Source organism: Pan paniscus, chromosome 5 (genome assembly GCF_029289425.2).
Source record: "Pan paniscus chromosome 5, NHGRI_mPanPan1-v2.0_pri, whole genome shotgun sequence".
Taxonomy (NCBI): domain Eukaryota; kingdom Metazoa; phylum Chordata; class Mammalia; order Primates; family Hominidae; genus Pan; species Pan paniscus.
The window spans coordinates 169,560,690-169,584,462 of record NC_073254.2 but is presented as its reverse complement, the minus strand read 5'-3'; the positions used below and the strand labels follow the sequence as shown (position 1 = coordinate 169,584,462).

General features: G+C 42.5%; 1 protein-coding gene across 1 annotated transcript in view; it reads left to right on the top strand.

Moving 5' to 3' along the window:
* Positions 1 to 12,316: 12,316 nt before the first annotated feature.
* Positions 12,317 to 23,773, top strand: part of PPIL4 (peptidylprolyl isomerase like 4) — a 49,210-nt gene continuing 37,753 nt past the window's right edge. The window contains exons 1-5 of the mRNA XM_003811521.4: positions 12,317 to 13,013; positions 17,364 to 17,431; positions 17,519 to 17,583; positions 17,882 to 17,999; positions 23,516 to 23,658. Of these exons, the coding sequence (XP_003811569.1) occupies positions 12,944 to 13,013; positions 17,364 to 17,431; positions 17,519 to 17,583; positions 17,882 to 17,999; positions 23,516 to 23,658 (464 nt within the window). The 5' untranslated portion in view covers positions 12,317 to 12,943. The remainder of the gene's footprint in view (positions 13,014 to 17,363; positions 17,432 to 17,518; positions 17,584 to 17,881; positions 18,000 to 23,515; positions 23,659 to 23,773) is intronic.

The following is a 23,773-nucleotide window of genomic DNA, read 5'->3' as shown; positions in this document are numbered from 1 at the left end:
GTTCATGAGCATGGGATATTTTCCATTCATTTGTGTCATCTTCGATTTCTTTAAACAGTGTTTTATAGTTTTCTTTGTAGTGATATTTCACCTCCCTGGTTAAATTTATTTCTAGGTATTTTTGGTTTTTTTATATTTATTGTACATGGAATTGCCTTCTTAATTTCTTTCTTGGCTATATCATTATTGGCATACAGGAACTACTGATTTGTGTGTTGATTTTGTAAACTGCAACTTTACTGAATTTATTTATTAAATCTAAGAGTTTTTTGGTGGAGTCTTTTAGGTTTCTCTACATATAAGATCATATCGTCAACAAAGAGAGGTAGTTTGACTTCTTCTTTTCCAATTTGAATGCCTTTTATTTCTTTCTCTTGTCTGATTCCTTTGGTATGACTTCTAGTACTATGTTGAATAGGAGTGGTAAGTGTGGGCATCCTTGTCTTGATCCACTTCTTAGAGGAAAGGCTTTCAACTTTTTTGAATTCAGTATAATGCTAGCTGTGGATTTGTTATATATGGCCTTTATTACTTTGAGGTATGTTCCTTCTATGCCTAGTTTGTTGAGAGTTTTTCTCAAGAATGGATGCTGAATTTTAATAAATGCTTTTTCTGCATCTATTGAGATGATCATATGGTTTTAGTCCTTCATTCTGTTGATGTGATGTATCACATTTATTGATTTGTGTATGTTGTACCATCTTTGCATCCCAGGTATAAATCACACTTGATCATGGTGTATTAGTTTTTGATATGCTGCTGATTTGATTTGCTAGTATTTTCTTCTATGGATTTTGCATCTATGTTCATCAGGGATATTGGCCTGTAGTTTCCTCTTTTCTTGTCCTTGTTTGGTTTTGATATGAAGGTGACACTGGCCTCATAAAATTAGTTAGGGAGGGCTGGGCATGGTGGCTCACGCCTGTAATCCCAGCACTTTGGGAGACTAAGGTGGGCGGATCACGAGGTCAAGAGTTCGAGTCCAGCCTGGCCAACATGGTGAAACCCCATCTCTACTAAAAATACAAAAATTAGCCGAGCATGGTGTTGCACACCTGTAGTCCCAGCTACTCGGGAGGCTGAGGCAGGAGAATTGCTTGAATCCGATATGTGGAGGTTGCAGTGAGCCGAGATCACGCCACAGCACTCCAGCCTGGGTGACAGACCAAGACTCTGTCTCAAAAAAAAAAAAAAAAAAAAAGAATTAGGGAGAATTCCCTCCTTTTCAATTTTTTTGGAATCATTTCAGGAGGATTGACATTAGTTCTACTTTGTACATTTGGGCAAATTTGGATGTGAATCCATCTGATCCTAGGCTTTATATTGTTGAGAGATTTTTTATTACTGATTCAATCTTATTACTCATTATTAGTCTGTTCAGGTTTTCTGTTTCTTTCTGATTCAGTCTTGGTAGATTGTATGTGTCCAAGAATTTATACATTTCCTCTAGGTTTTCCAGTTTGTCAGCATATAGTCATAAAAGTCTCTGATAATTTTTTTGTATTTCTGTGGCATCAATGGTAATATCTCCTTTCTCATCTTTGATTTTGTTTCTTTGAGTATTCTTTTCTTGGTTGGTCTAGATAACAGTTTATCAATTTTGTTTATTTTTTTGAAGAACCAACTTTTTGTTTCATTGGTCCTTTGTAATTTTTTAGTCTCAAATTGATTTAGTTCTGCTCTGATCTTTATTTTTTCTTCTCATAATTTGGGGGTGTGATTTGTTCTTGCTTTTCTAGTTCCTTTAAGTGCATTATTAGGTTGTTTATTTGAAATCATTCTACTTTTTTGTGTTTTTTATTGTCAATTACTTTAAAATTTTTTAAATTTTTAAATTTTAAATTTTAATAGTTTGTGGGGAACAAGTGGTATTTGGTTACATGGATAACTTCTTTAGTGGTGATTTCCGAACTTTTGCTACACCTATAATCTGAGCAGTGTACACTGTACCTAATTATAGTCTTTTATTCCTTACCCCCTTTCAACCTTCCCCCTGAGTCCCCAAAGTCCATTGGATCATTCTTATGCCTTTGCATCCTCATAGCATAGCTCCCACTTATAAGTGAGAACATACAATGTTTAGTTTTCCGTTCCTGAGTTACTTCACTTAGAATGATGGTCTGCAACTCCTTCCAGGTTGCTGCAAATGCTATTATTTTGTTTCTTTTTATGGCTGAGTAGTATTCCATGGTGTATATATATATACCACACTTTCTTTTCTTTCTTTCCCTTTTTTTTGAGTCGGAGTCTCTCTCTGTCACCCAGGCTGGAGTGCAGTGGCATGATCTTGGCTCACTGCAACCTCTGCCTCTCAGGTTCGAGCAATTCTCCTGCCTCAGCCTCCCAAGTAGCTGGGATTACAGGTGTGTGCCACCACGCCCAGCTAATTATTATTATTATTTTTTTTTTTTTTGAGGTGGAGTCTCACTCTGTCGCCCAGGCTGGAGTGCAGTGACGCGATCTCGGCTCACTGCAACCTCCACCTCCCGGGTTCACGCCATTCTCCTGCCTCAGCCTCCCGAGTAGCTGGGACTACAGGTGCCCACCACCACGCCTGGCTAATTTTTTGTATTTTCAGTAGAGACAGCGTTTCACCATGTTAGCCAGGATGGTCTCGATCTCCTGACCTCGTGATCCACCCGCCTTGGCCTCCCAAAGTGCTGGGATTACAAGCATGAGCCACCGCACCCAGCCTAATTTTTGTATTTTTAATAGAGATGCAGTTTTGCCATGTTGGTCAGGCTGGTCTCCAACTCCTGACCTCAGATGATCTGCCCGCCTCAGCCTCCCAAAGTGCTGGGATTACAGGCGTGAACCACTGCGCCCGGCCACTGCCACATTTTCTTTATCCACTCGTTGACTGATGGACATTTGGGCGGGTTCCATATTTTTACAATTGTGAATTGTGCTGCTACAAACATGTCTGTGCAAGTGTCTTTTTCATGTAATGACTTCTTTTTGTCTGAGTGGAAATCCAAAAGTGGGACTGCTGCATCAAAATGGTAGATCTACTTTTAGTTCTTTAAGGAATCTCCATAATGTTTTCCGTAGTGGTTGTGTGAGTTTACATTCCCACCAGTAGTGTAGATGTGTTCCCTTTGCACCATATCCATGCCAGTATCTATTTTTTTTTTAATTATGGCCATTCTTACAGGGGTAAAGTGGTATCGCATTGTGGTTTTGATTTGCATTTCCCTGATAATTAGTGATGTTGAGCATTTTTTCATGTTTGTTGACCATTCGTATATCTTCTTTTGAGAATTGTCTATTCATGTCCTTAGCCTAATTTTCGATGAGACTATTTTGTTTTCTTGCTGATTTGTTTGAGTTCCTTGCAGATTCTGGATATTAGTCCTTTGTTGGATGCACAGTTTGTGAAAATTTTTGTCCACTCTGTGGGTTGTCCGTTTACTCTGCTGATTATTTCTTTTGCTGTGCAGAAACTTTTTAGTTTAATTAAGTCCCATCTATTTATCTTTTTTGTTGTTGCATTTGCTTTTGGGTTCTTGATCATGAAGTCTTTGCCTAAGCCAATGTCTAGAAGAGTTTTTCCGATGTTATCTTTTAAAATTTTGATGGTTTCAGGTCTTAGATTGAAGTCTTTGATCCATCTTCAGTTGATTTTTAGATAAGGTAAGACATGAGGATTCAGTTTCACTCTTCTACATGTGGCTTGCCAATTATCCCAGCACTGTTTGTATGGTATTCTTTCCCCGCTTTATGTTTTTGTTTGCTTTGTTTAAGATCAGTTGGCTGTTAGCTTTATTTCTGGGTTCTCTATTCTGTTCCATTGATCTATTTGCCTATTTTTATACCAGTACCATGCTGTTTTGGTGACTACAGCCTTATAGTAGAGTTTGAAGTCAGGTAAAGAACAAAAAAGGCCGGGTACAGCCTCACACATGTGATCCCAGCACTTTGGAAGGCCGAGGCAGGCAGATCACCGTAGGTCGGGAGTTCAAGACCAGCCTGACTAACACGGAGAAACTGCATCTCTACTAAAAGTCCAAAAAATTAGTCAGGACTAGTGGCGCATGCCTATAATCTCAGCTACTCAGGAGGCTGAGGCAGAATTGCTTGAACCCAGGAGGCGGAGATTGCGGTGAGCCGAGATCGCGCCATTGCACTCCAGCCTTGGCAACAAGAGTAACTCCGTCTAAAAAAAAAAAAAAGAAAATGATTCTTTTTGCTTAGTCTTGCTTTGGCTATATGGGCTCTTTTTTGGTTCTATATAAATTTTAGGATTGTTTTTTCTAGTTCTGTGAAGACGATGATGGTATTTTGATGAGAATTGCATTGAATTTGTAGATTGCTTTTGGCAGTATAGTCATTTTCACAATACTGATTCTACCCATTCATGAGCATGGGATATGTTTCCATTTGTTTGTGTCATCTGTGATTTCTTTCAGCAGTGTTTAGTAGTTTTCCTTGTAGAGGTCTTTCACCTCCTTGGTTAGGTATATTCCTAAGTATTTTATTATTTTTTTGCAAGCTATTGTAGAAGTGATTGAATTCTTGGTTTGATTCTCAGCTTGATTGCTGTTGGTGTATAACAGTGTTACTGATTTGTGTACATTGATTTTGTATCCTGAGATTTTACTGAATTCGTGTATCAGATGTCGTAACTTTTTGGATGAGTCTTTAGGGTTTCTAGGTATACGATCACATCATCAGCAAACAGCAACAATTTGACTTCTTCCTTACCGATTTGGATTCCCTTTATTCCTCTGTCTGATTGCTCTGGCTAGGACTTCTAATACTATGTTGAATAGAAGTGGTGAAAGTGATCGTTCTTGTCTTATTCCAGTTCTTAGGGGGAATGCTTTAAACTTTTCCCTGTTCAGTATAATGTTGGCTATGTGTTTATCATAGATGGTTGGTTATTTTTGAGAGAGTTTATCATAGATTTGTTTTGTTTCGTTTCGTTTTGTTTTTTTGAGATGGAGTCTCACTCTGCTGCCCAGACTGGAGCACAGTGGCACGATGTGGGTTCACTGCAACCTCTGCCTCCTGGGTTCAAGCAATTCTCCTGCCTCAGCCTCCCAAGTAGCTGAGATTACAGGCATCTGCCACCACATCTGGCAAATTTTTGTATTTTTAGTAGAGTGGGGGACTTCAATACTCACCGAGGTTGAAGCAGCAGTGAGCCCTGATCATCCCACTGCACTCCAGCCTGAATAGGAGTGAGACCCTGTCTCAAAAACATTTTTTTCAAGAAAGAAAAAGAAAACTGAAACATTAGTTCAACCTAATTGCCTGATACTGTGTATATAACTCATATAATCTTTCCCTAGCAGAATCCTAAATTACAAGACTAGAGATAGTGTTAAAGAGTAGTGTTTGATAACATTCTGTGTATCCTTAAGAGAAATATTACAAATCCAAGGAAAAAAAGAGAGGGTTTGGAAAAATCAAGCAATTTTTTTTTTTTAAAGACAGAGTCTCACTCCATTACCCAGGCTAGAGTACAGTGGCATGATCTCAGCTCACTGCAACCTCCACCTCCCGGGTTCAAGCAATTCTTGTGCCTCAGCCTTCCAAGTAGCTGGAATTACAGGCATGCGCCACCATGCCCAGCTAATTTTTGTATTTTTAGTAGAAACGGGCTTCTACCATGTTGGCCAGGCTGGTCTCAAACTCCCGAGCTCAAGTAATCTGCCTGCCTTGGCCTCCCAAAGTGTTGGGATTACAGGCGTGAGCCACTAATCAATTAATTTTTAAAGAAGAATTTGGACTATTCAAAGAGAATTAGAAAGTGACATAATAAATATGAGAAATGATTTCACATCTGGAGTTATTCATTAATGACTATATACAGTATTGCCAGATTGTTTTGAAGAATCAGACTCTGGTATGGGCATTTTTTTTTTAATTTTTAATTTTTCAATCATTTTCCAACAGTGATAATTAAGGTATGGACATCTTTCTAGATAGAATACCTTCTTATTATTATTCAGTGTGTAATTTACACCATCTTTAAATTATGCTGTACTTAATTATATCCCTAAATATAAAATATTCTACCATCACAAGGAAAATACCATTTCATTATATAGTTTCTGCTTGTCATTATCTTATTGTCTCTAATGCTACAAATATTTAAATATGTTGAAGTGGTTTGTATAGTAGTTACATAGGTGAAAAGAAAGAGCTATATTATTTGCAATTCTACCAAATGTAAATAGTAAAGTAGATTAAGTCTGGAGGAAAGATTAGTACATTTTTGTTGCTTTCCAAACATTAACATCAAGGAGAGGGTTCAAGATGCCTGACTAGATGCAGCTAGTATGTACCTCCTCCATGGAGAGGGACAAATATAGCAACTAGATATTCACACTTCAAAGAGATTGTCTAAGAAAGAACACTGGGATTCAACAGAAAAGTGACAGGAAGCACTGAAAGCAGGGAAAGAGGCAGCTTGCTCAGCCAGGATTGGATGAGAAGTGGGAGAAGCTTCCCAATACAGGGAAAGGGTAAGAGAGAAACCCTTAGAGCTTCATATTTCTGTCATCGTCTTTTATAATGTAGCTGCAGAACCACTCAACCCATGCAGGCCTCAAGCCTAACAGGAAGGTGCTTAGAGATTGCACAGAGACACAGCTTCAAAGAGGGAACTCATACAAAGTCCCAGAGGCATCCAAGGCCAGAATAGCTTCAGCTTGGTGACATTTTCAGAGCCTAGCCTCTGGGGATTTGTATCTTGCCCGGGGGCCAGGCTGATGCTGACATTGCTGCCATTGGGCTGAGAAGTGAGAGGGGAGGCCAGACACTCCCATGCAACCCCAGGACAAATCTCACCACTGCAGCTGCAGGCTGCTGTGGGACCAAGGCCCGGGCAAACTGCACTGCCTACAGCTGCCTGCCTGCACTACTCCAGTTGAGATAGGTCTCACCTTCCCTGAGGGCAGGCCCACAGCACAGCTGCCACTGCCCACACCTGAGCATTCTTCCTGTGGCCTGTGGACCATTCTGCCTCTACCTATCACAAAAAGCACGTAAATGCACTACCACAGGGCCAGAGGACAAGTTGGCCAGCCTAGTACCATTCCTCCAGTACTCAAGCATGCTATCCAGGGACCTGAAAATCACCCATCCCAATCTATGACCATTGACACCTGAATGGCCACTCCTGCTGGGGTCTAAGGTTGGGCTGACCCATCCTGCTGATACTATCACAGCTGGCAGTGCTATCAGTGCAACTCAATCTGTCACAGCCCTCGCCAATACCAGCACAGACTGCTTGGGCCCCAGTGGGTTGCTCCACCACTGCTACTGCCATCAGTCACTTCCCAGCAGCTACCCAGGAGCCCAAAACCTACCCAAACACCTGGATTATCACTAGCACTACCAGCATTTGAGCAAGCCACCTGGAGGCCCAAGAATTTGACCCACTTAACACTGGTGCCAGTACAAACAGCTCTGGGGCTGGCCTTGCTAGAAACCTAGACATCCAAATACAAGAAGGTCAAAGAACACCCGGGAAATTCATCACAAAAAGATCACCACCTAGGCACATAGTCATTAGGTTATCTAAGGTCAAGAAGAAGGAAAGAATCTTAAGAGCTGTGAGGCAAAAGCATCAGGTAACCTATAAAGGAAAACCTATCAGATTAACAACAGTTTCTCAGCAGAGACCCTATAAGCTTGTCGGGATTGAGGTCTTATCTTTAGCCTCCTTAAACAAAACAATTATCAGCCAAGAATTTTGTATCCAGTGAAACTAAGCTTCACAAACAAAGATACAGTCTATTTCAGACAAACAAATGCTGAGAGAATTTGCCACTACCAAGCCAGCAGAAACTCTACAAGCTAGAAGGGACTGGTGGCTCTGCTGGTCCCAGAAGCCTCCAAACTAACCCTGGGGAATGATTTAACTGTTTACACCCCACATAATGTGGCAGGACTACTGTACTCTAGAGTAAGGCTTTGGCTAACAGAGAGCTGACTCCTTAAATATCAGGCCCTGCTGTTAGAGGGTTCCCACATCCAATTAAAGACTTGTTCTAACCTAAATCCAGCCACCTTCCTCCCTGAGGAAACTGGGGAACCTGAACATAACTGTGAACAAGTCATAGTACAAACCTATGCAGCCAGGGAGGAACTCAGGGAAACTCCCCTAGAGAATCCAGACTGGACCCTCTTCACAGATGGGAGCTCTTTATAGAACAAGGGATCCGCAAGGCAGGATGCACAGTAGTCATTGACTACTTGCTCCAAGGAAGGAGGCAGCCGTAATTCCCCTGGGAACACAACTCCATTGGCTTAAATATCAGGCCCTGTTGTTAGAGGGTTCCCACATCCAATTAAAGACTTGTTCTAGCCTCAATCTAGCCACTATTTGATTCTATTGAATTTGATTCTATTGAAAGTGTGTCTCTTCCTCCAGGCACAAGCGCTCAATTAGCTGAGCTAATAGCTCTTACAAGAGCAATTGAATTAAGCACAGGTAAGGTAGCTAATATTTACACTGACTCCAAGTATGCTTTCCTAGTTTTCCATGCTCATGCGACCATTTGGAAGGAAAGGCATTTTCTTTTCTTTTTTTTGAGACGGACTTTTGCTCTTGTTGCCCAGGCTGGAGTGCAATGGCATGATCTCAGCTCACTGCAACCTCTGCCTCCCAGGTTCAAGCGATTCTCCTGCTTCAGCCTCCCAAGTAGCTGGGATTACATGCACCTGCCATCATGCCCAGCTAATTTTTGTATTTTTAGTAGAGACGGAATTTCACCATGTTGGCCAGGCTGGTCTCGAACTCCTGATCTCGTGATCTGCCCGTCTCGGCCTCCCAAAGTGCTGGGATTATAGGCGTGAGCCACCATGCCCGGCCTGGAAAGGCGTTTTCTTACCACCAATGGATCCCCTATAAAATATCACCAGGAAATTAATACATTACTATCCTCAGTTTTCCTTTCATGAGAAATCACAGTAATGCATTGTAGGGGACATCAAAAGGGAACAGATGAGGTAGCTGAAGGAAACAGATTAGCTGATCAGGCAGCTAAGTCAGCGGCAAGAAAGCCTCAAGACATCAACACTTCAAACTCCTCTAGTGTGGGAAGGCTCCATCAGAGGAATTAAACCTCAGTACTCCCCTACAGAAGCAGAATGGGCCACTTCTTGAGGGTATACATTTCGGCCCTCAGGATGGTGACAGTCGGAGGATGGCAAGCTCCACTTGCCAGCCTCTAGCCAATGGAAAGTCCTTGAAGTCCTTCACCAAGCTTTTCACCTGGGAAAGGATAAGACATATCAATGTGCCCAGAGATTGTTTTCAGGAGATAACTTACTAAAAACAGTTAAGGAGATTGTTAATGCTTGTGAAGTCTGTCTTAAAACTAATCCTTAACAGGCGACTCCTTCCTCCTCAACCCCAAAGAATAGGAGGTTATCCAGGAGAAGACTGCCAAATAGACTTCACCCACATGCCAAAGACAAAGGGCATCCAATACCTGCTGGTATGGTCAGACACCTTCACTAACTGGGTAGAGGCATTCCCATGCCGTACAGAAAAAGCCTCTGAGGTAATAAAAGTGTTTGTTAGTTAATGAAATAACTCCCCGCTTTGGTCTACCTAGGTATCTTCAAAATGACAATGGACCCTCATTTAAGGCAGCTGTCACACAAGGGGGTCTCAAAAGCACTAGGCATAGAATACCATCTCCACTGTGCTTGAAGACCCCCATCCTCAGGAAAGGTAGAGAAAACTAATGATATGATCAAGAGACACATCAGAAAATTATCCCAAGAAACTCACCTTCCTTGGGTCACTCTTCTTCTTATGGCCTTACTACGAATAAAAAATACCCCTTCAAAACTTGGTCTTAGCCCTTTTGAGATGCTGTATGGATGACCTTTCTTTACCAATGATTTTCTATTATATCAAGAAACCTCTGAGCTAGTCAAGCAGGTAACTTCTCTGGCTCACTTGCAACAGGAATTAGCACAATTAGCAAAGCCCCAACCCCAGGAAATTGGACCACCTCTATTTAACCCAGGAGATTTGGTACTGGTGAAGGCTCTCCCTTCTCTCTCTTCCTAAGCCCAAGCTGGGAAGGGCCTTACACCATTCTTTCAACTCCCTCAGCAATAAAAGTTACAGGAATCAACTTTTGGATACATCACACTCGAGTCAAAGCCTGGAAAGCTGAGGGAGCAACCCCTGACAGCCCAGAGAAATGACCTGAATATCAATGCGAAGAAGTAGGAGACCATAAGCTGAAAATCACAAAAGATAAGTAACGGAGTAAGAACCACTCACCTTAGTCTCGCCTCTACCTCACCAAATACTTTTTGCCGTTTCTACCTCTCCTTTTAAGCCAAGTTATTACTATATACTATAGCACCCTCAGGGGGTAATATCGAACAGAATCTCAATTACTGTAGCATTTTGCTTAATTACTATCCTCACAGCAGGAATAACAGTTATTAACCAACAGTAAACATGAGTGTTTTACTATCACTAGGTCTGTTAGGATTTTTTATGGGACTTAGTAATACGTCACACCCTTTAGCTCCTACAATATCCGCCATGGCCCATTTATACAACAAGACTAATTGTTGGGTCTGTCCTAAATGGTTTGCTCAGTTCAACAGCACTGAGGAACCTTACAATGACCCAGAACTCACAGTCTTAGGATTCCCTTTGTTGGCTTTACTTTTAACCCTTAAACACATATCAGGCATAAATGGAACATGGTATGGGAGCACTTTCTTTTTTTTTTTTTTTTCCTCGAGACGGAGTCTTGCTCTGTCACCCAGTCTGGAGTGCAGTGGCGCAATCCCGGCTCACTGCAACCTCCACCTTCCGTGTTCAAGCAGTTCTCCTGCCTCAGCCTCCTGGGTAGCTGGGATTACAGGCATGCGCTACCACACCCAGCTAGTGGTTTTTTTTTTTGTATTTTTTATTAGAGACGGGGTTTCACCATGATGGGCCCGGCTGGTCTCAAATTCCTGACCTCAGGTGATCCGCCCACCTCGGCCTCCCAAAGTGCTGGGATTACAGGCATGAGCCACCACGCCCAGCCATGAATATTGTGGTGGCAGTCGCTGTGGCGGGCACCTGTAGCCCCAGCTACTGGGGAGGCTGAGGCAGGAGAATCGCTTGAACCCAGGAGGCGGAGGTTGTAGTGACCTGAAATCGCACCACTGCACTCAAGCCTGGGCAACAGATCGAGACTCCGTCTCAAAAAAAAAAAAAAAAAAAACCCCAAACCGAAAAACCATATTTATTCATTCAACAAACATTTATTTGCACATTGTGTACCAGGCTGTCATACGCATTAGGGATATAGCTTTAAACAAAACAGACAAGATGGAATATCCTGGAACACACATTCTAGTAACAATAAACAAACAAACAAATTCGTAAATAGCATGTTAGATTGTAAAATGTACTCTGGAGAAAAAGCTATATGGAGAAAAAGAAGTGTCTGTGGGGTTAATTTTAATTATGGCAGCCATGGAGGGCCTCACTGACAGGGTGACCGACGCCAAAGCGCCTGAAGGAGGTGAATGGGAGCCATACAAATAACTGGAGGAAGAGGTCCCTCAACCAAGGCAAGTGAAAAGGCCCTGGGGCAGGAGTATGTCAGCAGTGTTCAGGGAATAGCAAACTGTCTAGTGTGGCTTCAGAGGAATAAGAAGATGGCGTAGGATGGGGTAGGAGAGGATCTTGTAAACCATTATAAAAGCTTTGGCTTTTCCGCCGGGTGCGGTGGCTCAAGCCTGTAATCCCAGCACTTTGGGAGGCGGAGGCGGGCGGATCCACGAGGTCAGGAGGTCGAGACCATCCTGGCTAACACGGTGAAACCCCGTCTCTACTAAAAACACAAAAAATTAGCCGGGCGTGATGGCGGACACCTGTAGCCCCAGCAACTCGGGAGGCGGAGGCAGGAGAATGGCGTGAACCCGGGAGGCGGAGCTTGCAGTAAGCCGAGATCGCGCCACTGCACTCCAGACTGGGCGACAGAGCGAGACTCCGTCTCAAAAAAAAAAAAAAAAAAAAAAAAAAAAAAGCTTTGGCTTTTCGTCAGATGTGAAGTTATTGAAGATTATGTGTAAAATGTCATAAGAGAGAGTGACAGGCTTGCCCAGAAGAGTGTCTGGGGAATAAACTTGCATGGCAAAATGTTAGTTTTGGCCAGGCGCAGTGGCTCACGCCAGTAATCCCAGCACTTCGGGAGGCCAAGGCGGGAAGAGTTCGAACTCCTTGAGCTCAGGAGTTTGAGACCAGTCTGAGCAACATAGTGAGACCACCTCCCCCGACCGCCATCTCTACAAAAAATAAAAGAACAAAATTAGCCGGGCGTGGTGGCGCGCGCCTGTGGTCACTTGGGAGGCTGAGACAGGAAAATCGCTGGAGCCCGGGAGGTGGAGGTTGCAGTGAGCCGAGATCGCGCCACTGCACTCCAGCCTGGGCAACAGAGCGAGACCCTGTCTCAAAACAGAAAACAAAACAAAATGTTAGTTCTTAGAATCGGAAACCCCTAGTAGAGGCCCAAAGTTGTTTTGCGAAAAGGAGACTGACGAGGAAATCCGGAGGAGTCCGCCCAAATAGGTGGAGAGAAGATCCCGCCGCGGGCGCCCCCTGGTGGATAAAAGGGCCGCGCGGAGGGCCGTTCTGCTCTTGAGACGGACACAAACGGGGCACAAAACACTATACTGAGACCGTTCTGAGGGACAGGCTTCCACCAAAATCGCCAAGGGCGGACCAGGATTTTCAAAACGGCCGCGCCGGGGGCGGGACCAACCCGAACCCTAAATCAACTGGGCAGCCCGGCGCCCGCACGCCGACCGGAAGGAACTGCCGGGAACCGGGGGCGGCGCCGGCGAGATGACGCAAAAGGGGTCGCGCCGAGGGTGACGCGTGGCGTAGACGACGCCGACGGCCTGCGCCTGTCACCGCCCCCATCCCCGGGTTTGTAGCGGAGGAGGAGCGGGCGCCATGGCGGTTCTACTGGAGACCACTTTAGGCGACGTCGTCATCGACTTGTACACCGAGGAACGGCCGCGTGGTGAGGCTTGAGCCCCACTCACCTGTCGCCGGGGCCCCCGAGCTTGTCTCCCTACTTTCCCTTCTCTGCGCAGTCCAGGGCAGAGATTGGCTAGAGCTCGAGCTTCTGGGCTGCTGGTGCCCGCGACTGGGCTATTTTATTAACCGGCCTTGGCTAGAAAAGTTTTTGTGACGGGAATTCGTTTGAGCCTTGGCAGCCCTTCTCCCGTATTTTGTGTTGGCCAGTCCGGTGGAGGGTGCTTGCGGTCATTAATTGCCTTTGGGAGTGTGTGTGTGGGGCGTGTGTGTGTGTGATTCGAGCTGCACATACAATACCCATAGCTTTTGTGCCTTTATTGTGTTTACTCGTGAGAGGAACATAGGAACTATTGCTTGGTGTGTAATCGGTTAAATCTTGATGAAGGCAGTTAGGGTGTGCTTGGCGCAGGGAGTGTGGGCATACCGCTTAGGTGGAGGAGGAAGAGGTTGTCTGGAGTGTGGACTGAGCCTTCGAGGCACTGGGCTAAGTCCTGGGCTTGGCTTCTTGCCCCCGAGGGTCTGATTTTTCCATTGGGGGAAGTAGACACAGGAACCCATTTTAGTTTTCTATATGTTATGGTAGAAGAATGTGTAAGTTGCCATGGAAACCAGAGGAGGGCGGCTTCTTTGGTGGGGGGTGGGAAGAAGCAAAGCTAGCGAATACTATATAGAACACTTGAACTAGTTCTTTCAAAGATGAATGGGAATGAGGGTTTTCTTAGCTTGGACTTTCTTTGTTTGGAATTTTCTGGAAACGGCAAGTAGTTTGGTGTGGCTGGAAGGACTGGTGTGAGTCGTGGAATGGTAGACTCGAGTGTGGTCAGATACGCCTAGGTCAGTCGTGAATAGTCTTGTGTGCCCTACTGATGATCAGAGTCCTTGAAGACTTTAACAGCAGGATTGAGGCATGGCATACTTGTTTTGAGAAGATAATAGGCAACGGTGTGGAGAATGTATCAGAGTCAGGAAGAAACTGAGACCAGGAGAGATTAGTTACAAACAGGGTCCTACCCACATGGAATGCAGAGCCTATCAAAGAAGGTGAAATAAGTTGCAATATTGTACAATAACTACCTCCTGCCGTGCTCCGCTTTCCCTCGCACGCAGCTATTCCTCCCTCCTCTCCACCTGGCGAAAACACTACAAACTCTCCCGTACCATTGTTACCATTCTTTTGCTGTTTCTTCTAAACAATATTCTTCTCCACTATTGTCCTTCTGGCAAACTTACTACTTATTATCTAAATCTCAGATCAAGCATCATCTCTTCTTTGAAGCTCTCCTTCCTTTCTAAGCAGAGTTACCTGAGGTTTCCTCTGCTGTGTCTTAGGTCTTTTATAAACCACATGACACATTTTATTTTAACATTTACCTATTATCCTGGTGTTGTTTACAAGCGTGTCCTCGCTCAAGAATGTAAACTCCAATGAGAGCAGGAACTATACCATAATTATCATCTCTATATCCTGAGTACCAAGTACAATGTCTGCTACTTTTAGGGCACACACTAGAGGTTCATTATAATGACTAATGGATATAAATGTGTTGTATTAGTTAGGACCCTTTGTGCAAGTGATAGAAACCCAACTCAAACTGGCATAAACAAAATAATTGGTTGCCTCATGATACTGGGGTAAGCTTGGATCGAGTGGCTGGATCGAGTGTTTCAAAGAATATTATAGGGAATTTTGTTTTTTATCTCTTGATTTTGCTTTTCTTTGAGTTCCTTTGATGCTCTGCCCATGTAGAGTAGCACCTGGCAAAATAAATGGGCCTCTTTTCCCAGAGTTATGAGGAAATAAAGGGGTGTAGAGCTACCCACCCAATTAACAAGCAGTGGTTCTGCAAAGATAAGCCCATAACACCAAAACATAAGTCCACCCCCTGTACATATTTGTAAGCATATGACTGGAGATGTGCTTACATGTGTACCTGCTATATTTATACCCACTTATCAATCTATGATCAACATATCCAGACTTACCTACCTTCCATTCTTTCTTCCTTTTCTTTTTTAACTTTTTATTATAGAAAATTTAAAACACAGATGTAGAGAGAATCATGTAAATGAACTCTCATGTCCACATGACCAGCTTTGTTTAACAGCTGTGAACACATAGCCAATCTTGCTTCATTTATAATACCCCCACCTCCAGTGCATCTATTTAATCTGTAATTACTTCAGTATGTATTTCTAAAATATAACGTCTCTTTAAAAAAACAAGAAAAAATGGAACTATGAGCTTAAGTACCACATAAGTGACAGGTTAAAAAAAGAAAAAAAACTTGACAGGGAAAAGGGAAAAATACTAAAGAAAAGAGAAAAAGTTGTAAAAAAAGAATAAAAAAACAGAACCACAGATCTTAGCACACTTTGAAAAAACTAGCAATAATTTTTAGTATCATTTAAACTTTCTTATTATCTCATAAACTTCTAAAAAATATGGTGATTTAAATTAGGACCCAAAGTCCATATATTGGTTAAAATGTCTCATATATGTTTTAATCTATTGGTTCTCCCCCTTTTTTTCTTGAAAAAATTTTGAGAAACAACCTGGGTGCTTTGTCTTGTAGAATTTCTCTTGTTTTGGATTCGACTGATTATTTACTGGGTGCGTTAACATATTTTTGTGTCCCCTGTTTCCTATAAATTGTTCTTTAGCTTCAGAGCCTTGATTAGGTTCCAGTTTAATGTTTTTGGCAAGAATATTTCATATAAGATAGTGTGTACTTTCAGCTGCATCACATTCAGGAGGCACTTGATGTCTGGTTGGCTCTTTCTGTGATGTTAAAATTGGTCAGTGGGTTAAGCCCTTGTTGCGCTTATAAATTGTTCCCATCGGATTTTGATGAAAGACCTAAAGATTTTGGCAGCCATTGATGATCATTGCCTAAATTCATTATTTTTGTTTCTAGTAAAAGGACCACCCCTATCTGTTAAACATGAAGCCCAGAAATATATTCAAGAAAAACAACTGCAAGACTGATATTCAGCACTCTTCAACAGCTCAGCCCCATCTTATCTCTCCAGTCTTTTCATTGTCTATTACTGTGTAATACCAGACTGTTACAGAACTTTGGTGTTTTGGACCTCCCCTAAAACATTTAAATTTCCACTTCCAGGCCTTTTCATAGTCTTCCAGACCTAAAATGCTCACCCTTCACTCTCTGCTAGTCCAGTTCTTTTAATGCTTGCCTTAACCTTCCCTGAGGTTTTCTAATTTCCCTAGCCAGAAACAATCTTTTGAACTCTTGTGGAATTTTTAAAACTACTTTTTTTTACCATTTTAAATAAGTGGCACCCATGTTATTAATTAGATATGCCCAGTATGTAACTACTTGTGTTCAGATGTAAGGACCCTAATTTAATGTAAGCTTTTTGAGGGCAGGGATTGCCTCATATATCTTACTGTCTGTCTGGTTTCTAACTTAGTGCCTTAAGAGCTTGTTAATGTGTCTTTCCACGACTAGACTGTGAACTTTTTGGGAGCAGGGACCACAGTTTAATGGCATTTGTGATGGCAGTGTCAGGCATCTAGAAGGTACTCAGTAAATGTTTATTGGATAAGCAGATTAACTTGTATGAGAAAGGTTGTTCATAAGTGTATGGATTTTTATAAAGTGCTGTTTAACTATTATTTAAAAAATGACCCCGGGTGTTTGACTTTTTCCTAATTGATATAATCCGTATCCATTTTTATATATTCTGCTAGATCCTTTTCTACTACAATATGCTCTTTAAGTGTTCTTTTTTCTCGTAATAAAATCAATCCATCAGTAAATGATTGCTTATAAGTGTCAGTTTTCTGTATTAGCCCAGATGCCCCAAAACTCCTATTAAAGGAAAAAAAAAGGTAATTTAAAATGTTTTTTTCTAGACTTATTGCCCTTTTATTTTATTTTATTTTGAGATGGAGTCTCGCTCTATTGCCCAGACTGGAGTGCAGTGGTGCGATCTTGGTTCACTGCAACCTCCACCTCCTGGGTTCAAGTGATTCTCCTGCCTCAGCCTCCCTAGTAGCTGGGATTACAGGTGCCCGCCACCATGCCTGGCTAATTTTTTTGGTATTTTTGGTTGAGACAGGGTTTCACCATATTGGCCAGGCTGGTCTCAAACTCCTGACCTCAAGTGATCCACTCACCTCCGCCTCCCAAAGCGCTGCGATTACAGGTGTGAGCCAGCGCCCGGCCTATTGCCCTTTTTTATAGCTTTGGACATTTGACTTTTTTTTTCTTTTAATAGTAATTTAGAAATTACATTTTACTGTGGCTTTACTTATTTAAAAATGTGTTTGTGGATTACTGTGATAAATTTGGTATTTACTTTCTTTCAGCCTGCTTGAATTTCTTGAAACTGTGCAAAATAAAATATTACAATTATTGCCTTATTCACAATGTACAGGTGAGTTGGTAGATATTAGTCATTTCCTTTGTTATTGGAACTATCTAACAAACTCTGTGAATTAACAAAGAATCCTACATATTACAGAGGGATTTTATCATACAAACTGGCGATCCTACGGGGACTGGCCGTGGAGGAGAGTCTATCTTTGGGTAAGTTGTTTTATTTATTTATTTATTTATTTATTTTTAACCTCTGGAAGGGCAGAACAAAGTCTTTTATTCTTAAATGAGGAAAAATATAATTGCTCATGCTTCAATCTGCATTTTAAAATATGGTTTAAATTTAGATTTTTTTCCCCCAAGTTCCCTAAATATCTAGAAAAAAAAGTAATATTTTGAATTCTGTTGGCATTTCTGTAAAGAAATAATTGATAACCCTGTATGTTACTAGTACTTCTGTATTTCATTTTGAGAGTACTTACATTTATAACCTTATGTGTTTTTTCAGCCAACTGTATGGTGATCAAGCAAGCTTTTTTGAGGCAGAAAAAGTCCCAAGAATTAAGCACAAGAAGAAAGGCACAGTGTCCATGGTGAATAATGGCAGTGATCAACATGGATCTCAGGTTAGGAAATGAGTAAGAATATGAGATTTGCTTAGAAATGAAGGACTGGAAGGAGCCCACAGAGTTATTTTTTAAACTATCCAGTAAGGCTTAGAGGGTTTCAATCAGAAATATGTGTTAGGGGAAAAAATGCACTTTTTCTATATTAAAAAATATTATTTTCTTCTTTTAAATGTAAAGCATTCCCATTGTGAAGAATTGAGAAAATACAGAAAAGTACAAAGAAAAACATTACCTACAACTCCACCATCCGTGATTATCACTGTTCACATTTGTGGCTCATTTTTCAGTATTTCTTTTTATTTAATTAATTAATTTATTTTTATGAGATGTAGTCTCACTCTGTCTCCCAGACTGGAGTACGATGGCACAATCCTCGGCTCACTGCAACCTCTCCCTCCCGGGTTCAAGCAATTCTCCTGCCTCGGCCTTCCGAATAGCTGGGATTACATGCGCCTGCCACAACACCTGGCTAATTTTTATATTTTTAGTAGAGACGGGGTTTCACTATGTTGGCCACGATGGTCTCAATCACTTGACCTCATGATCCGCCTGCCTTGGCCTCCCAAAGTGCTGGGATTACAGGCGTGAGCCACCGTGCCTGGCCGTTTTTCAGTATTTTTTTTTTTTTGAGACGGAGTCTCGCTCTGTCGCCCAGGCTGGAGTGCAGTGGTGTGATCTCGGCTCACTGCAAGCTCCGCCTCCCGGGTTCACGCCATTCTCCTGCCTCAGCCTCCCGAGTAGCTGGGACTACAGGCGCCCGCTACCACGCCCGGCTAATTTTTTGTATTTTTAGTAGAGACGGGGTTTCACCGTGTTAGCCAGGATGGTCTCGATCTCCTGACCTCGTGATCCGCCCGCCTCGGCCTCCCAAAGTGCTGGGATTACAGGCGTGAGCCACCGCGCCCGGCCGTTTTTCAGTATTTCTTACTTTTTAAAAAACATTACGCAGAGTACCTTCTATTCATTGTCTTGTTTAATTCTCCCAATGACCCTGTTAATTCTCCCAATGACCTACTTGTTAGAGTAGGTACTTCTATTTTCTACTATATACACATGAAGTTGAGTCATGGCTTGTCTAAGTATTTTGTTTTATTTTATTTTATTTATTTAGAGACAGAGTCTTGCTCTGTCGGCCAGGCTGGAGTGCAGTGGTGTGATCTCGGCTCACTGCACCCTCCGCCTCTCAGGTTCAAGCGATTCTCCTGCCTCAGCCTCCCGAGTAGCGGGATTACAGATGCCCGCCACCACACCCGGCTACTTTCTGTATTTTTCGTAGAGACGGGGTTTTGCCATGTTGGCCAGGCTGGTCTCAAACTCTTGAACCCAGGTGATCCACCTGCCTTGGCCTCCCAAAGTGCTGGGATTACAGGTGTGAGCCACCGTGGCCGACCAAAAAATACTTTATTACTAAAAAGTGCTTCTGATCGTCTGAGCCTTCAGTAAATCATAATCTTTTTGCTGGTGAAGGGTCTTGCCTTGATGTTGATGGCCGTTGACTAATCAGGGTGGTGATTGCTGAAGGTTGGGGTGACTGGCAGCTTCTTAAAATAAGACAACTGACTGGCGCGGTAGCATACATCTGTAATCCCAGTACTTTGCGGGGGCAAGGCAGGCAGATCGGTTGAGCTCAGGATTTCGAGACCAGCCCAGGAAACATGGTGAAAACCCCATCTCCACACACAAAAAAAACAAAAATTAGCTGAGCATGGTGGTACAGGGCTGTAGTTCCTGCTTCTTGGGAAGCTGAGGTGGGAGGATCACTAGAGCCCAGGAGGTCAAGGGTGCAGTGAGCTGTGATTGTACCACTGCACTCCAGCTTGGGTGACAGACCTTGTCTTGCAAATAAATAAATAAATAAGACAACAGAAGTCTTCCATGTTGATGGACTCTTCCTTTCATGAAAGATTTCTGTGTATCATACGATGCTGTTGGATAGCATTTAGTACAATTCTTTTAAGATTGAAGTCAATCCTCTCAGACCCTGCTACTACTGTATCAGCCAAGTTTATGTACTATCCTAAATCTTTTGTTGTCATTTCAACAATTATCATAGCATCTTCACCAGCAGTAGATTCCATCTCAGTAAATCACTTGGCTGGGTGCAGTGGCTCATGCCTGTAGTCCCACCACTTTGGGAGGCTGAGGTGGGCGGATCATCTGAGGTCAGGAGTTTGTGACCAGCCTGACCAATATGGTGAAACCCCATCTCTACTAAAAATACAAAAATTAGCTCGGCGTGGTGGCAGGTGCCAGTAGTCCCAGCTACTTGGGAGGCTGAGACAGGAGAATTGCTTGAACCTGGGAGGTGGAGGTTGCAGTGAGCCGACATTGCACCACTGCACTCCAGCCTGGGCGATGCAGCAAGACTGTCTCAAACAAAAAAAAAAAAGGAAGAAAACCGCTTTGTTTGCTCGTCCTTAAGAAGGAGCTCCATATCTGGTCAGGTTTGATCATGAGATTGCAGCATTCAGTCCCATCTTCAGGCTCTACTTCTAATTCTCATTCTCTTGCAGTTTCCACCACATTTGCAGTTACTTCCTTCACTGAAGTCTTGAGCCACTCAAAGTCATCCATGAGGGTTGGAATCTGCTTCTTCCTAACTTCTGTTAATGTTGATATTTTGACCTCCTCCCACAAATCACGAATGTTCTTAATGACATCTAGAATGGTGAATCTTTTTCAGAAGGTTTTCAATGTACTTGCCCATATCCATCAGAGGAATCACCATCTATGGCAGCTATAGCCTCACAAAATGTTTTTTTTTTTTAATTTTTATTTTTAGAGATGGGGCCTCACTACATTGCTCAAGTGATCCTTCTACCTCAGCCTCCTGAGTAGCTGGGACTACAGGTGCATGCCACATGTCAGGCTGTATTTCTTAAATAGTAATACTTGAAAGTTGAAATTACTCTTCAATCCATGGCTGCAGAATGGCTGTTATGTTAGCAGGCATGAAAACAGTATTTTTTTTTTTTTTTTTTTGAGACAGATTCTCACTCTGTCACCCAGGTTGAGTACAGTGGTGCAGTCTCACCTCACTGCAACCTCTGCCTCCTGGGTTCAAACAGTTCTCTTGCCTCAGCCTTCTGAGTAGCTGGGATTACAGGCGTGCACCACTACGCCCGGCTGATTTTTTGTATTTATAGTAGAGATGGGGTTTCACCATGTTGACTGTGTTGGCCAGGCTGGTCTTGAACTGGCCTCAAGTGATCCACCTGCCTCAGCCTCCCAAAGTGCTGGGTTTACAGGTGTCAGTCACTGTGCACAACTGAAAACAATATTAATTTCCTTGTACATCATATCCATCAGAGCTCCTGGGTGACCTGGAGTATTGTCAATGAGCAGTAACATTTTAAAAGGATTTCTTATTAAAAGAGCAGTCATATTTAAAAGGATCTTTGTTCTGAGCAGCAGGTCTCAACAGTGATCTTAAAATATTTGATAAACCCTGCTGTAAACAGATGTGCTGTCTGTCATCCAAGCTTTGTTGTTCCATTTCTAGAGCACAGGCAGAATAGATTTAGCATCATTCTTTTTTTTTTTTTGAGATGGAGTCTTGCTCTGTCGCCCAGGCTGGAGTGCAGTGGCGCAATCTCGGCTCACTGCAAGCTCCACCTCCCAGATTCACGCCATTCTCCTGCCTCAGCCTCCCGAGTAGCTGGGACTACAGGCGCCTGCCACCACGCCCGGCTAATTTTTTGTATTTTTAGTAGAGACGGGGTTTCACCGTGTTAGCCAGGATGGTCTTGATCTCCTGACCTCGTGATCCACCCGCCTCGGCCTCCCAAAGTGCTGGGATTACAGGCGTGAGCCACTGCGCCCGGCCGATTTAGCATCATTCTTAACGGCCTTGGGATTTTTGGTATAGTCAGTGAGCATTGGTTTCAACTTAAAGTCACTAGCTGGATTAGCATGTAACAGAAGAGTCAGCTTGTCTTTGAAGCTTTGAAGCTAGGCATTGACTTTTCCTCTCTAGCTGTGAAAGTCCTAAGTGGCATCTTCCAATATAAGGCTGTTTCATCTTCATGGAAAATTTGTTATTTCATGAAGTCATCTTCATCAGTGATCTTAGCTAGATCTTCCAGATAACTTGATGCATGCTGCAGCTTCTTTTTTTTTTTTTTTTTTGAGACAGATTCTCACTCTGTTGCCCAGGCTGGAGTGCAGTGGCATGATCTCAGCTCACTGCAACCTTTGCCTCCTGGGTTCAAGCAATTCTCCTGCCTCAGCCTCCTGAGTAACTGGGATTACAGGCACACGCCACTATGCCTGGCTAACTTTTGTATTTTTAGTGGAGACAGGGTTTCACCATGTTGGTCAGGCTGGTCTTGAACTCCTGAGCTTGTGATCTCCTGCCTCGGCCTCCTAAAGTGCTGGGATTACATAGGCATGAGCCACTGCACCTGGCCACTTGCTGTAGCTTCTGTGTCAGCACTTGCTGCTTCACCTTGCACTTTTAAATTATGGAGACAGCGTCTTTCCTTAAATTTTTCTTTTCTTTTCTTTTTTTTTTGAGATGGAGTAATTCACTGCGCCTGGCCTCTTTCCTTAAACTTCATGAATTAACCTCTGCTAGCTTCAGACTTTCTTTTGCAGCTACCTTCCCTCTCTCAGCCTTTATAGAATTGAAGAAAGTTAGGGCTTGTTTGGAATTAGGCTTTGGCTTAAGGGATCGTTGTGGCTGGTTTGACCTATGTAGATTACTAAAACCTTCTTCATATCAGCAGTAAGCCTGTTTCATTTTATCATTCATGTGTTCACTGGAATAGCACTTCTAATTTTCTTTAAGAACTTTTCCTTTGCATTTACAACTCAGCTATTGTTTGGTACTAGAGGCCTAGCTTTCCGCTTATCTTGGCTTTCAACGTGCCTTTCTCACTATGCTTAATCATTTTTAGCTTTTGATTTAAAGTAAGAGATGTGCCATTCTTCCTTTTACTTGAACACTTAAGAGTCTCTTGTAGGGTTAATTGGCCTCATTTCAGTATTGTGTCTCGTGGAATAGGGAGCACTGAGAGGGAGAAAGATGCGAATGGCTGGTTGGTGGAGTAGTCAGAACACATACAACATATATGGATTAAGTTCACCATCATATATGGGCACAGTTTGTGGTGCCCCAAAACAATTGCGGTAGTAAGATCAAAGATTATAGATGGTAATAACAGATACAATAGTAATGAAAAAGTTTGAAATCTTGTGAGAATCACCAAAATGTGAGCCAGAAACATGAAGTGAGCATATGCTGTTGGGAAAATGGCACCAATAGACTTACTCAATACACGGTTGCCAGAAGTCCTTAATTGTAAAAAATGCAGTATCTGCAAAGTGCAATAAAATGAGGTATGCCAGTATAAGCTTTGTACTTTTTACTTAGTTTTGGTAACAAGTGTCTAAGAATTGGTGCAGTAAATGTGGACTCTTAACTTTCGTGTATTTTTTTGTCAGTCTATAACTGATTTCAGTTTGAGTTATGTATTATTTTTATGGTATTTATTATGTGTCCTTCTTTATAGTTTCTTATCACCACAGGAGAAAATCTAGATTATCTTGATGGTGTCCATACGGTGTTTGGTGAGGTGACAGAAGGCATGGACATAATTAAGAAAATTAATGAGACCTTTGTTGACAAGGACTTTGTACCATATCAGGATATCAGGTATGGTTACAATTTGCTATCTGAATGTACTAGAATGTTTTAATATTGAGATGTTTAACACGTAGTGGTATGGATAGGAACGGTATGCATAGGACTGGTTTCTGGATAATTCTAA